The sequence below is a fragment of the Semicossyphus pulcher genome, unplaced genomic scaffold (genome assembly GCF_022749685.1).
Source record: "Semicossyphus pulcher isolate SPU_LCO1_2020_fin unplaced genomic scaffold, fSemPul1.0.p SCAF_27, whole genome shotgun sequence".
NCBI classification, from domain to species: domain Eukaryota; kingdom Metazoa; phylum Chordata; class Actinopteri; order Labriformes; family Labridae; genus Semicossyphus; species Semicossyphus pulcher.
Window position 1 is genome coordinate 4,850,467 of NW_027211701.1, and position 15,176 is coordinate 4,865,642.

Genomic DNA, 15,176 nt, shown 5'->3' on the forward strand with positions numbered 1-15,176 from the left:
CTTGAACTCCATGGGGTACAAACACAAGCGTTATGAATATTTGTTTTGGAAAAATTAACAACTTTTGCTGATGTGCTTGCCTAAAATATTTTTACCAATACGTATTATCAGCTAATTTTAAATGGTGCTCCATTGTTAGTGAGGTTTTGGCTAGTGCTCTGATATTATAAGTAATAATATAAAATCTTTTCCTTAGTTAGGTAACTTTTTTGTCATGAAATATACTGACTAAGCTGCCACATATAAACTGGCGGATCTCAATATCCAAAACTTAAATAAAGTGAATTAGCCGACATCTAGTGGACAAATGAAAACACTGCATGCAGAGGGAGAGGACAAGCTCCCTACGTGATGTATGAGGTCAGTGAAAGTGGGAATGTATTGCTTTTGTTGCCACATTACATGTTACATTTTACATTACATGTTGCAATTCAAAGCATAGAGGAACTTTACCACAAGTGCAGAAGAGCATTTAAGTCTACAAACGTCCGTACTCTCTGTTACAGAGGAAATTCTGGCTCAGGTTGGCTAACATATGAGCTAACATTTAACAAACAAATGCCTTTGCTCATACCAGACCATATAAGGGACTTAATTGTTCAGATTAGGAGGGGGTTTTATCTGTTTTCCCTTTTTCAAAGCGAGGCCCTCCCTAATGATATATGGTGTATTGAGCAGAGATGTGGACTCGAGTCGACTCGAGTCACTGCTTTGATGACTTGCGACTTGACTTGACAAAAAATAAATGACTTGAGCCTCGACCTGGACTTGCAAGTTAATGACTCGAGACTTAACTTGACTTGAGGCATGATGACTCGGATGACCTGAGTGTGTTCATAAGTTTGAATGTTAGCTGTTAAATATAAAATGATAAAATTCAATGTTGTCAAGTTTCTGTCTAACAATCAGGTATGTATGCAGTGCAAACTGGGAATCATGATTGGACGACTCAAAAAGCTCCCCGGTATGTGATTGTCATGTTTGGAGGACTGGCTGTCAGTCAAACTCCTCGCTATGGCAACACGCATCATCAAAGCCCCCCAGCTACCTGATGTTTTTCCCCAAAGAGAAGCCTCATCAGTCGTACTCCTTACTACTCAATACTGTCCCAGACCAGACCATCATCATGGCTGCGTCTGTGCCAAGATAATACAGATACAATTCATTGTCATACTTTTTGAACAGGTTATATAAATTGGCCAATAATATCATTATTAGACGGGCTACTTGTCTTTTTTCTTTATAAAGACTGGATACTACAGGTGAGAGTGCTGGATCTTGGGTGGAAAAAAGTGACTTGACCTGGGACTTGACTTAATTAAGGACTCGACTAGACTTGACTTGACATAACCTGTGAAGTGACTTGACTTGGCTTACCCTAGAAAAAATGACTCGAGACTTGGCTTGAGACTTGGACAAAATTACTTGAGACTTACTTGGGACTTGAGCAAAGATGACATGGTCACAACACTGGTATTGAGTGCTTACATAACCCAAAACACAGAAGTGCACTTTAAGTGTAAAATAGAAACATCACCTACGAGATAAGATTCCATACAGTAACTCTTGCGAGGGTGAGAGTAAAATGATGAAAATGTGAGACTTCCCTCCCTCTGGAAAAAAACTAAACTCCCTTCCTCTTTTCTGATCCTCTGTTTTGTACATTCCCCAATGCATCGCTGCCAACCCCTGAGTGTTTTAAGAATTAAATGGTGCATTTTATTATGAATTCAAGTTTTCATGGTTTAAATATATTGAGGTTTTTAGAGTTTTTAGACATTGCAAGTCACTTCTGCACAATGGATATTTTTAATGACATTTCTTAGTCATCTGTTACTGTCTCATTTGTAAGTTTTATCTAGCTATATATCTATCCACTGGCACAGAGCCTCGAAGTATGCAGCTCAGGAAGACTATATTGTGAATGCTGGTTCTATTGTTTACATCTCATGCCATTCTGCTCAAACTCCCCCAAGGCATGCTCACTCTCATTTTCCTGCACTCATCAGCTGTTCTCATCACCTGGTCACATCTGTCCAATAGTACTGCAGCACACTCTCATCGTTAGCCTATCATATTATTGCTGTCTTTTTAAATTTGGCTGTTCTCTGCCTCCAGTTCATTCATGCCGTCCTTATGTGCATCATCAGCCTCAGATGACATCATCAGCCAACACCTCCACCACAAGTGTCCAGACTCCACTGGGGGATATATCTCGCGGCTGCTCAGGGCCGACACCCTTCGATCTCCATATCTCCCCATAGAGTGACCATGAGTCACTGCCACATCATCATTTTAAAGTAAATGTTCTTCCTTACGTAATTAACTGGTCTCTCCTGATCGAAATGCAGTTAAAGCAAATTCTGCAGCCAAACAGGAACCATTTAATGAACTTGATAGCTTTTGTAATCTTCTAAAGAAGAATGAGAGAAATGAAACGTGAAAGGCAGGTGTTTATTCTCTTCAGAAAGATGCAAAGCTCCCTTTCACAGCAGGACATAGGGTGGTTTATGGGGTGTGTGGTCTTATCTGAGTGATATATCACTGCAATAATATTGCCTTAACATGTTACATACACACATTTTTGTGATATTACCAGTCAGTAACACCCTGTGTATTAATTTAGTATGTTAGGAGGCAGATTGGGAAGAATGAATGTATTCTGAGGTTTCTGAATGAATGACAACTGTAATCCAAACTCAGTGTAATCTGGTTCCATCTGGTGCTTACACAATCTTACAGCACATTACAAAAAACTTGATTTTTTTTTTAAAACAATACATCAGAATACATATTTTCTGACAAAAAAAAATCTAAATTGTAACCCCCCTTATAATTTAGAGATATCTTTGGTCGTATTTCAGACCTGAGTACACTAATAAAACAAAAAAATTTTCCCTGTGGTCTCAGACTTTAGATAGGGGCAACATCAGAAACAGAAGAAAATAGCAGGGACTCCTGAAGCTTCCTTTTTGGGATCAGTTTTTGATGACCTCTGTGTCCACGTCTTCTGTACGGGACACCACTTTTCCATCAACGATCTCCTCAATCACCACCCTCCTCCTCTGGGATATGACTGGTTTGGCTGCAGACAAATCAAAATGACATATTATGCATATTTAAGTTGTACAAGCAAAAAACAAAAGAAAATACAGTGTTGATGTAAACTTACGTTTGACTGGTTCTTCTTTTTTGTAAGTAGTCATTGTAGTTGTTGTAACACTTTGCCTAGAGGGCGACAAAAGTTATTTTTTAGCATTCAAGAAAGAAATAATTCACATCTTCATAGGAAAAAGAAATCCACTTTTTTGCTAAGAACTGGAGGAGAAGATGTTATACAACTTATGTCTGTACACTAAATATAAAGCCAGAACTTGTAACAATGACATATGTAAATAAATACCTACCAGCACCTCAAAGACTCAATAATTTACACTTTATATGTTATTTAGCTGTTTCCATTCTTTGTGCTAAGCTAAGCTAACTGTCTTCTGGCTGTAGCTTCATTGTGGTACAGAAATTGACCTTCTTATAGTAACTCTCTGTAAGAAAGCAAATAAAAGTATTTCATAAAATGGGTGGTGGTTTGATATAAGAGCTGAATCTGCTGATTCCAGTTGGACATTTTGTGAAAATATCTTCCTTACTTCACATCCCCTCCATCCAGCAGCCTTCTGTACTCTGCGATCTCCAGCTCCAGCCTGGTCTTGATGTCGAGCAGTATCTGGTATTCACTGGACTGCCTCTGGATGTCCGCCCTCACCTGGCTGACCTCGTCTTCCAATCTGTTGACCATTGCTTGGAGTTGGTTCATCTGCAGGCTGTAACGCGACTCTGTCTCTGCAAGCTGGCCCTCCAAGGCACCTTTCTGCAGGAAAACACAGGAGACATGAGGGTTAAACGAGCGCTATTTAATTTTTTTCTTCTCCCAACTAAAGCTGCCTGAGGTTAAAAAATGTGGAAGCATTAACAAATGGTGACTGACAGATTTACTGTCTGACAAACTATTTATAGTGTGTATAATCAAACATGCACCGCATGCAACTGTGCACATGAGAAATGTTGAGTAGTACAACAGGTTTGAATCAGGTTAGTGAAGAATTATCATTCCAGTACGGATGCGTGTGTAATTGGGATCTGGATTACCAGGCTGTGCTGGGACTGCAGCTCAATCTGCAGGGCCTGCACGGTCCTCCTGAGCTCACTGATCTCACTTTTGGAGGTCTGGAGGGTCTCTGTGTTGGTTGCCACCTGCTTGTTCACGTCATCAAACTAGAAGACATTAAATTAGACACATAATTGGTCAAAAAGCTATTAAAGCTTTTTGGTAATCATTTGATATTACACATTTTCAGTTAAAAACAGTCCAGAGATGAACATGAGGTGGTACTGTATGTATTGTCTTGTTCCCCTCACCTTCACTTTGTACCAGGCCTCCATTTGGCTGCGGTTCTTGTCAGTGATACCCTCGTACTGAATTCTGATGGCATTCAGGGTGTTGGTCATGTCTTCCTGAGGCCTGGCTTCCACCTCCACGTTTACAGAGCTGGAATTAACTTGGTTACGCAAGGCTGCAAGCTCCTACAGGTGGGATGACAGAGATAAGGTAAAGGTCAAATAAAAAACACTTACGCATACTAAAGCAAAAACTTACTCAGGTCCGTATGCACAGGGGCTTTGCTGCTACAGCCTTACTTGGTTATGTTAAGGTGGCTAATGCTAGCTTTCGTTAGCACACTTTAAATGGATAGCCTATATGTTGTGAAATTGCTTCACTTCACTGTCTTAAGCAGTTCCTTTTACTAGTTCTGCTGTTACACTGTTTTGAAATGATCCTGCAGTTACAGAACGAGTTACATTAACTTCAATTTCTAAGATGAGATCTTAAAATGAACTTTATTGACATATACGTATGTTTCATGTCGATAGCTTCTCAGTGAGTAAACAGACATAAATCAACTGACTATCAACTGAGTTGTCGTGTTATCAAATTATCTCATTTGAGTCATCGTTTTTGGCAGCACCCTGGGGCCGCCAGCAGCACCTACACAAGATACACAAGTTGGAATCTGGGCAGACAATCCTAACAAGTTACTTGTTGTTTGTATGAGAAAAAAATGTTGATTGATTGATGAAAAATGATTAATGTTGAATCTTTCCCTCTGTCCTTTGGAACGAAAGTTATAACTGATTATTTTTCAAAAACAATTGAAAAAATGGATCAGTCATGTTTCCCTCTGTTCATGTTAAAACAACTATATCCTGAGAACATGATTTATGTTTTCTTTTCCGGTAAAAGTATATATTTATTTATGAATACATTTTGAATAGAGCTCTAACCTCTGCATGATTCTTCTTCAGGTAGACCAGCTCCTCCTTCAGACCCTCCACCTGCATCTCCAGGTCAGACCGGGCACACGTCAGGTCATCCAGTACCTTGCGCAGTCCCATGATGTCTCCCTCCACTGAAGTGCGCACTGCCAGCTCATTTTCATACCTGTCGAGAAAAAGGTACCGAGGTTCATATTGCTGCAACCGCTCAAGTTGTTACCACCAACAAAAAAGCTGAAACCAAAACCAGTTCCCCCAGTTTGATCACTGTGTTGACCGTTACACCCCAGTGATGGTCTGTCAACAAAGTCTGGAACTACTGCGCCAATATGTGATGACTTTTTTTTAACCACGCAGGGCTGATAACTTCTGATCTAACCTTTCCACTCACTTGATTTTGAAGTCTTCTGCTGCCAGCCTGGCGTTGTCAATCTGCAGCATCAGCCTGGCATTGTCCTGTGTGGCAAGACTGATCTAAAAGCAGAGGAGAAGCATTGTCAGTGGTATAATTGTCATTATAATACAACCACAAAGGTGTGTTAGTGAAACTAGTCAGTGGGCTGGCAGGGTTTTGTTTGAGAGCCATAGTTTTGTTGAAGAGAGAATAGTTTTTTTGATACTTGGCTTTAAATCTGGATGGCTTCACACAATAGGCAAATGTACTCATCAAGTGTGATCATCAGTAGTGCTTTCAGCTGGATGTCAGACACATACAAAAAAGGAGCTTTAGTTGGTCTTATAAGGTTTTATATATTTTATGTTATTATATTAGAAATAAATACTTGAGTGTCACGGTTTCGTCGCTCCATATCCTGAGGGCACATGATTAAAACTACTGGCTAGACTATAAAGAGTGTTTCGGCAAACATGATGTTAATGGGGACTGTGTGTAGTGGGGAATACGTTGAAAAGTTAAACGGTTTACTATTATGGTTTATGATAAACCTCTGTTCTCAAACCTTCCTGGTCCAGCGTCTCAAGTCAGGCTAAATTATATTTTATTGTATTATTATTTCATTCTGAGAGCAAGGAGAAAGAAACTCTTACCTTTCTGCGCAGGTCATCGATGATTGCCTCAAACTTGCTGTAGTCCCTGACAGTGGGGGTCTGCCTGTCGTACCACTCACGGATTTGACACTCCAACTTCGCATTGGCAGCCTCCAGAGAGCGCACCTTATCCAGGTAGGCTGCCAAGCGGTCATTGAGGTTCTGCATGGTCTGTTTCTCGCCACCTGCAATGGAGACCCCGCTGCCGCCACCTCCAAGCGCCCCGGCCAGGTCAAAGCCACCTCCATAGCCGTTGCTGGCGTAGGAAATCTTGACGTTTTTACCACCTGCACCGCCATGGACGCTTGTACCCCGCCTGGATAGGGGCATAGAGTACAGGGACATAGATGATACACTAGAGCGAATCGCGGACATGGTGACGTTTAGTCTGACTCAAGTGCAGCCTTCACAACAAGTTGTCAAACCCACAGAGTGGTGAGGAGGAGATGGAGCTGAGGTGGCCCAGAGGATCTGTTTTATAGCCTGCTCCCGGGCGGTGGGAGCGGCCGAGCAGGTAGGTGGAAAGGCGATGCTCGCCAGCATCTCAGGTGTGACCACACAGGGCGTGGTTGGCTGGCATTTGTGTTTACTGCCCACGATATGTCCTAACGGCTGCCAGGGCGCATTTCAGTGGAAATTAGGCGTGTTTTGTTCAGTGAAGCTGTCATTTTTAATTTCTGGTAAAATTACCGAGCTTTGACAGTCGTCTGTGATAACGTGTAGTCATCTATTCATTTGTCTTTCAAAAAAAAAGTTCTGAACCTTAAAGCTCCTGTGTGGTGTTTTTTTGTTGGTTATGAAACAGACTGAAATTAATTCTGATGCCTCTATGTGACCTACAAAAGCAAACCAGACCATCAGTGACTAAATTGATTTGTCTATATAGTTATTTTTAATGCCTGGAACTGCTGGTGGGGGTAGGTGTCAGATGAAGTGATTAACTCCATGCTGCCTTTGTTTACATTTTCCAGGGGAAAAATTTAAAGTATGTGATACGTGTGAATGTAAGCAGGATAATATTTTTTGTTAAAAAGCACTTAAAGGTGCTATATGTAACTTTAAGAAAATCCTCATTCCTAGCGACACGGTCGGCCATTGAGGGAACTACAGTCAACCTTCTTGTACGCGCTCGTGCGGACACTCGCACGCATGAACGAGCATCCAGGGTTTTTGCCGAAGACACACGAAACTGAGCATGCTCAGTCTCGGAACTCACCAGCTCTGTTTACTTTTCACTGACGAGACCTGTTCATTGACCAGTATCATATTGACCGGCATCATGTTCTCCAAAATCAACATTGTTTGTCATAATACCTCAGTTTATATCATGTAAGTTGGCGAAGTTATTTGGCAATCTAGACGGAATACACACTTGGATAGTATTTTGGTAGTCATAACGTTAGCAAGCATGCTAAGGTTTAGTTAGCCAACTTGCTCGAACATAAATACCCTTATTTATACAGTCTATGATAAATACACTGCATGACTCCGGCATTGTGCTTTGTAACCAAACGGCAAATTACGCCGACGAACCAGCAAATCATCACAAGCATTAGCTAACATTAGCCAGGCGGGGCAGTACGGCTGGAGAGAGCTGGGATGAAACACATGTGCTGTGAGAGAAAAAACGCTGCACGCGGGTTTTGTTTCTATGAAAATAAGTTGTGGGTCTGTTTCGATCCCCAAAAGCAATCGAAGGTCGCATGAATGAGTTAGAATTTTCAACAGATCATTGCATGTCTCTTGTCAAAGCTGTTTTCTTCTAAGTAGAGTATTTCATATTTCTGCTGTAATGAAATAGTTTAACCCCTGATAAATGAATTAAGATCTTTTCAGCTGCAATTGCATTTTCTAACTAAAACTGAAACTAGGATTTCACTTAAAACACAAAAACAACAAAAGACTAAGGTCTGCAGTTCTCTTTCAGATAATAATCACTTTGTGCTTTGTTGTTGTTTGATGATATCATTTGTGTCTGTGTTGGCCAGTCTGTCAGCATCTTTTAATTCAACTGACATCAACTGAAAACAGAGCATGTTGTTTGATGCAGAAGGCCGGGATGTTGGATCCAGGATGATGGATTGAACAGTTTTATTCACTTTCTTCCTGCTGTCTTACGATGCCAAACTGCTGTGCAATCTTTCATAGCTTTTGCCAAGCATCCTTGTTTGAAATACTGGCAATCACTCCCGAACTGAATGAGCTCCATTTCCCTTGAAACTTGTTGGTTTTCATAATTACCGAACACAAATAACAGAAACACCTCTATGATGGAAATTATTTTTTATTACTTGTGTGGACTTGAAATGGATCAATTAGAAGCGTGTAGATGTAGTAAATGGGTGGACAAGCGCCTGTTGCCCTTTAATCAGGAAATCTTTTTTTTTCACTCTGTCTAGTAAATTAAAAAAAGCACCTTCAGTAAATGAGTCTTCAAAGGCCTTGTTCACTTTGAATTTATACCAGTATTGAGACCTATTTCTCTGCAAGGACTCGTCAGGAAATGTTTGAAGTACTAGTATTTAAATGCCCCTCAAAGCAAATTAAAAAGTCGTTGTACACAATGTCTACCAACTTAGAGGCTTAAACTAGTTAAACTGACAAAATAGATTTAAATTAATCCCACAATTGCAAAAAGGAATTCTAGTTACACAGGAGATCAGAGATGATGTAATCAATATTTCTATATGGGTAAAATATACAGGATTGATTGATCAGAATCAGAATCAGTAATTTTGACAGCATTTACGAGCTATCATGCTGCTATCATAGCATTTCTTTTGTCCCTGCTTAAACTTTATCTGGAGTTAACTGCTGCCTTTCTAACACAGTGTCTTCACAGAAGCGATCATTCAACTATTGGGTCACTTTCAGTTCAGTATCCATGTCCCAATTCAGGTGCTGCAGCCTTCGGAGGCCGTGTTTAAAGGCTGATTGCTTCACAGCGACGCGTTGAAGGCTGTCCCAATCTGAAGGCTCCGCTATGCAGGCTATGAATGACAGTATTTTGTCATCAAGACATCACTTATTTACTAAGGCATTTAGCATAATCCTAAACTGGCTAATGTACAGATGCATCGGTAAGATTATGTACAGTAGTACAGTATGTGTCATATTGAAAAAAACCCAGCCTGAACATTTAGGTTAACTCAGGTCTTCTGGTTTAATTGAGGTCTCTGTAGCCTCTTTTCCAGGGCCTGTCCAAGGTGGAAGTCGCAGTTTTTCTGCCTCATAGTTCTGTATAAAAGGTACAGAGACGTAAGGGGGGTGGGGGGGTCTTTCTACAGTTAATCCAGCAGAGGAGGTCGTAACAGAGCTGAACTGATGTCTGTATAAATGGGGGAGTGAGCAGGACAGGAAAGGAAAGGGCTGTGTGTGTATGTGTGTATATGTTTGACCCCATGGTGTCATTTATACACCGCTCTCATAACGCAAAGCTATCTACACTCACACACTGGGCCAAGAATTTGTTATATTTGAATACACAGGCAGAGCTTCTTCTTCAGATGATGCCTTGTGAGAGACAGGCTGGTCTGACGTTGTAATTTCAGTTAATCATTTTGTCACATTATCACACGTTGGCAGGTTAGATCAAGCAGAGATGTGCCTCTTCTCAGTTTACCCTGTCAGCTTTCCAGAATTACCCCAACCCCGCCTGCCAGCCCTTCTGCTGACCCCACAAACAGCCGGTGACAACAATAAGGACACGGCCCCAACTTGTTTGGCTGTTTGAAAACCTTGCCCTTACAAAAAATGACAGCAAAGCATGCCACTCCCAGGATAATTGTTTTGTGAGAATCAAGCTCCGTGTAACCCTGAGGTGCTTTGCAAAATGTCAGACAGGTAATGAGCAGGGTTAATAGTTTTCCCTCAGGAAGCTCCCTCAGGTGGTGAATCTGAAAGTAAAGTATGAAATCAGAAGTGTATGCAACATTTTAAATATACTTTTAGATCATGAGACATAAAGTCTTTGTTTTTCTGTTGTTTTTCCCTGAGGCAGTAAGTTATAACTCTAAAAAGAACCAGAGTGGGGTGGCACAAAGCAGCATTCATGATGGACCTCAATGAAACATTGTTATTTCATTAATTATCTTTCTATGTGGTTCATTTTCGACCAACTTTCCCAGGCTGCCACCCTGCATGGTTCATGCATGTGTGTCAAAAAAATAAGGCCGTTCCCATCAGTTCCCTTTATTGTATACTTGTCGAACACCTTCAAAGGTATGTCTTTCATCTGTGTGCCACTATTGTCTTCTAGACAATAAACTATGTGCTGTATGGAATGTAGTGTGTCTGCCAGAGTAATGGGAAGGTAAGCACATAGACCTAATTGTTCATCCCCACTGATCAGCATTAAAGGTGTGGAGGGGTTTGGCTGATTAAAAGGGAAAGGTTCACATTCTGCTTTTGATCACGCTTCAGTTAATATTAGGATGGGCCTGGTGATTTGTGAGTGTCTGTGAAGAACTTGTGAGGCTCAAATACAAGTGATGAAAAGCTCTTTTCAGATGAGAGGACACTGAGGTCTGTCTGTGGTTATAAAGCAAACACCTTCCGTCTTGTTTCTGAATACATAAAAATACAGACATGGTCAGAAGTATGAAAAGTCAGCCTCTGAATACAATATTTGTTATTATTAATAGGGTGTAAGGCCTCTGTCATGTCCATGAAAAATCACGAAGAAGCTATTTTCCATTTTCTAGATAGCTGCAGACACAGATTGTTCATATTTCACATGTTGTGTTGTAGAGTTTCTCTTTCATACCTCCCTGCTTGCATGTCTCACTTCTATGTCAGATACAGATGTTATGTCATTGGTTGCACTTTGAAAGTTCAAAGTTGAAATACTTTGAACTCTGACTGCGGTTCTCAGTGGCCATCTCAAACGTTGCGCCATGAACAAGAGTAGCACTAACACATATGTCCCCTGCTCTCCCCATAGGAAACCAGTGGCAGAGCCAGAGCAGAGGAGTTTTATCGCTGAGCATGTGTAAGCTGCCATAGACAGTTGAAACATAGCAGGATAAAATGAGGATGCCTTGGAAAATTTTTTTTCATTAAAATCACTATAAGAATCCCCTGAGGATGATGTAAGGAAAAACCGTTTCATCTCATTTAGCCGCCCCAACATTGAAATGTTATTTTGCAACTATGTAGCTAGCTAGCCAAAGAGTAACATCTACTCTTTCTCATAGCAAAGATAGCTATATTGTTTCTTTAACTCACTAGTTGTTGTTGTCTTTTTTGTCTCTTTTCTTGCTGTTAAATTTACAGTTATATTTCTTCATTCAGCTACTATAACTTTTTCTCACCTTGATGTTGTCAGTTATGTCTTGTCACAGCTTTTGCTTGAAGAGAACAACATTCTCATCTTCTTTATTGTATTATCTCTAGTATCGATTTTGGAGAAGCTAACTTTCGCTGACAATGATGCTGTAAAGTAATGATACGAGAGCGGTAAAGACTGAACCAAAACACTAAAGTTGAAGGCCACAAAATCAAAACAATGAGCTCAAACTGTTCAGAGAGCTGACTGAAACTGTAGAGTAGGCTTATACTTTCTGTTCAATTGCAGGCCTTCCTGCATGCACAGTCAAACCTCTGCAGATTATCCAGAATGCAGCAGCGCGACTGCTCTTCAATCAACCCAAAACGGCACATGTCACTCCACTGCTCATATCCCGCCACTGGCTCCCAGTCGCCGCTCACATCAAATTCAAACCCCTGGTGCTCGCTTACAAAACAGCAACAAAAACGGCTCCTGCCTACCTGAATGCCCTCATCCAGGTCTACACTGCGTCCCGCACACTACGCTCTGCCAATGAAAGGCGCCTGGTACTCCCATCACAACAGGCCCCTATGTCGCTAGACTCTTCTCCTCAGTAGTCCCCAGGTGGTGGAACGAGCTACCAAACTCCATTCGGTCGATTCAGAGTCCCGCTCATCTTTAAGAAGAAGCTAAAGACCCAGCTCTATATGAACACCTCTGACCTTAATGATATTGATGCTATTAATGATGATGACATCGAGGATCTAGTTTATGCTGACTAGGATTTTCATGACGATGATGATGACTATACTGATCTTGTTGATGTTGCTGATGATGATTATTATTTAAAAAAAAAAAAAAAAAACTTCCTATACACTGCCTATTGGCACCAGTGTCCGATCTCACTTGAAGCTGTTTGTTGGCACTTACTGACTTGATCGTTGCTTGTGTTGTATTAACTCTCAGATGTACGTCGCTTTGGACAAAATTGTCTGCTAAATGAAATTGTAACATTGTAACATTGTAATTTGTAATTTAAGCATTCCCTCAACATAACACAGTCATTGTGCACATTGTTGATATGAAAATACTTTTTAGTACAGCTTTAAAAGACAATGATTATAATGAGTGTTGTCAGTAGAAGCATAGATAGTGAGTGCTTGACAGGTATAAATAATTCCTAGGGTCACAGGTTGAGTGATGTAGTAAGAACTATTGTTACTGTTGTTTCTATCTATAACAGAATGCTGCAAGTAAAAGCACATGAAGTGCTTAGCTGAACATAGCCCCTCAAGCATCATCTGGTGAAGAGTTTATGTGAAGATAATCCCTTCTGTGGTTTTGGCTTTAAACCATCACAATACCTTTCAATCCAGAATTCAGGCTGGGGTAATTACATCATGTTCAGACAAATTCCTCCTGGCACAGAGTTTGTCTTATAATTGTAGGAGCATTGCTATTGTGTATTTTGTTAACTGTTTTTTTTTGTCTGTCTCACACCTTTAGTACGAGACTCAACAGAAATTGAGGGATCACATGAGAGATGATCAAAGAGTTTCTAGACGCCCACCCATGAGGGGAACACAGGCAGAGGAATGTAAAGTCAGGTCAAGTACATGAAGGAGCTCTTACAGTTCCCTGTTCAGGGTTAACCCTGTAATCTCAGGCTTGTTTTGTTTTCTTTCTCTTGTAGGCAGTGTCCACCTCTGAAGCCATCATCTCTGCCCCTTAAATTTGCTGAACAAGCCAACACCTGCTTTTCCCACTCCTGCAGATGTCGTGCGATGGAGGCTATACCTCAGATCTTTGTGGGAGCACATGACGTCTAAAAACAGGATCGGTAACATTCCCTGTTTGTAGTCATAGCAGGATCATCTGTCCCAGACAGTCAGAACAGAGCTGCCTGCAACGCCCTAACAGGTGTTGTTTTTCCAGGATTTTAACTAACGACATTATTAATCGTCGTCATCCTCTTCGGCGCTCTCTTGCCAACAAGAGGCCACCTTCCTGAGAGGGTGTGGGAGTGTCATGATGGTAAGTGTCCTGACAGTCCTGTCTGGCCCTGTCTGGTTAGTCAGCATGTTTTGTGCATGTGTGTCTGTGTAATTATTAAATGTGCATTAACATTCTTCCCCTTTCTCACACTTGTCATGCTGAACTGTCCTATAATGTACATCTTCTCCCCACTTTCTCTGTATCAATCCATCTATGTCTCCTTTTCTGACCGTACAGATGAATGTAAACCAAAATCCTTACAAACTGTCTGCAAACCCACATAAGAAAGTAAGCTGGTTGCTCCTTCTCTGCCTCTTCCATGCTGAAAGAATAGAAGTCCACACTGAGACAATATTTGTACAGTGGTTGTTGCAGATACATCCGCAGTCTGGGTTGTCTGTATTAATAATCCCCACATCCTGTCTCTTTGTTTGCCCAACGGAAAAGTAATCGGATAAGCAAGTACTTGCACATTTACCAAAGGGCTGCTTGGAGACAAATTAGGGACACGAAACACATTAGATAAAATTGAAACCCAATTCAGATTACTGTATACTATATATATAAATCTATACATTTGTGAAGTTTAAAAATCTCTAAATAGCCCCAGGTGTTGATTAAAAAAACTGCTTTGAAAAGCATCTTTGAAAGCTTAAAATATTCAAATATCTATGTAACTTTCGAAACAGGAAAATAAAGGAGTGTTAAAGTGTTAAAAACGTATAGAGATTGACACAGCTAGCTTGCTTTCTCACAAGTAGGTTGGTCACTTATAGCTACTTAGCTATTCTTACCAATGAATGTCAGCATTATCTTAGATAGACAGCATGCTAACAGTTAGCACATCACTTGAGTTAACAATTAACCCTGCTGGTTAATTTTGTCACCAAGCTTTTAGTATTACAAATCATTATGTATTTTTAAATGTTTGTGTCAGCTTTGTCAAATGTGCTGTCCTTGTTTTAAGCTACATTTCTTTTTTTGTGTCTGTACATTGTGTGTTCACAAATAATTGGCCAATAAAACTGATTCTAATACCACATTTTAGTCATTTAGCCTGTGATTTCTTGAAGGCACACTCTCTGTACAACCAGTTTACAGAGTGCACTAGTACTAGTACATGATGTTCTAACTTTCAGTGTCATTCTCTGCATTATTTAGCTGTCAATCAATTGGTGAGCTTTGCCAAAAAGTAGTGCAGCAACGTCTATTAGTGTGATGTGAAAAGGTGGTTCTAGAGGCCTGGGGATGAAATTGACTGGCAGGGTTGATTGTTGACTCAGCTTACAAGCTAACTGCTATCCTGCTATCCAGCTGAGATTATGCTAATGCTCATCAGCTTTAATTGCTCTCCAATTTACTTACCTTGACATCTGTCAGTATGCATGCTAGCTTATTTAGTTTCTATCATCAAAATTGTTAGATGAGCATGATCTCAGCTTGAGAGCATGCTAGTCGTTAGCTATTCAGTTTAGTCAACTACTGTTGCTAGATTTTTACAATATGTTTTTCACAAAGACACAGTTCGACTTTG

At 40.6% G+C, this 15,176-nt stretch overlaps 1 protein-coding gene across 1 annotated transcript; it reads right to left on the bottom strand.

Annotated features, from left to right (window-relative positions):
- Positions 1-2,435: 2,435 nt before the first annotated feature.
- krt97 (keratin 97) lies at positions 2,436-6,832 on the bottom strand. The gene is made up of 8 exons (XM_069677073.1): positions 6,379-6,832; positions 5,723-5,805; positions 5,341-5,497; positions 4,417-4,581; positions 4,147-4,272; positions 3,648-3,868; positions 3,173-3,228; positions 2,436-3,085 (listed from the first exon to the last, which is right to left on the bottom strand). Exons 1-8 carry the CDS (start codon positions 6,751-6,753, stop codon positions 2,979-2,981), a joined length of 1,290 nt encoding a protein of 429 aa, XP_069533174.1. The 5' UTR covers positions 6,754-6,832; the 3' UTR covers positions 2,436-2,978.
- Between the last annotated feature and the right edge of the window lie 8,344 nt (positions 6,833-15,176).

Coding starts and splice junctions, on each gene's coding strand:
- krt97 (XM_069677073.1), bottom strand. CDS start 6,753: ATGTCCGCGATTCGCTCTAGTGTATCATCTATGTCCCTGTACTCTATG. Junction 5,806..6,378: donor TCGATGACCTGCGCAGAAAG/GTAAGAGTTTCT, acceptor CTCTGCTTTTAG/ATCAGTCTTGCCACACAGGA. Junction 3,086..3,172: donor AAAAGAAGAACCAGTCAAAC/GTAAGTTTACAT, acceptor ATTTGTCTGCAG/CCAAACCAGTCATATCCCAG.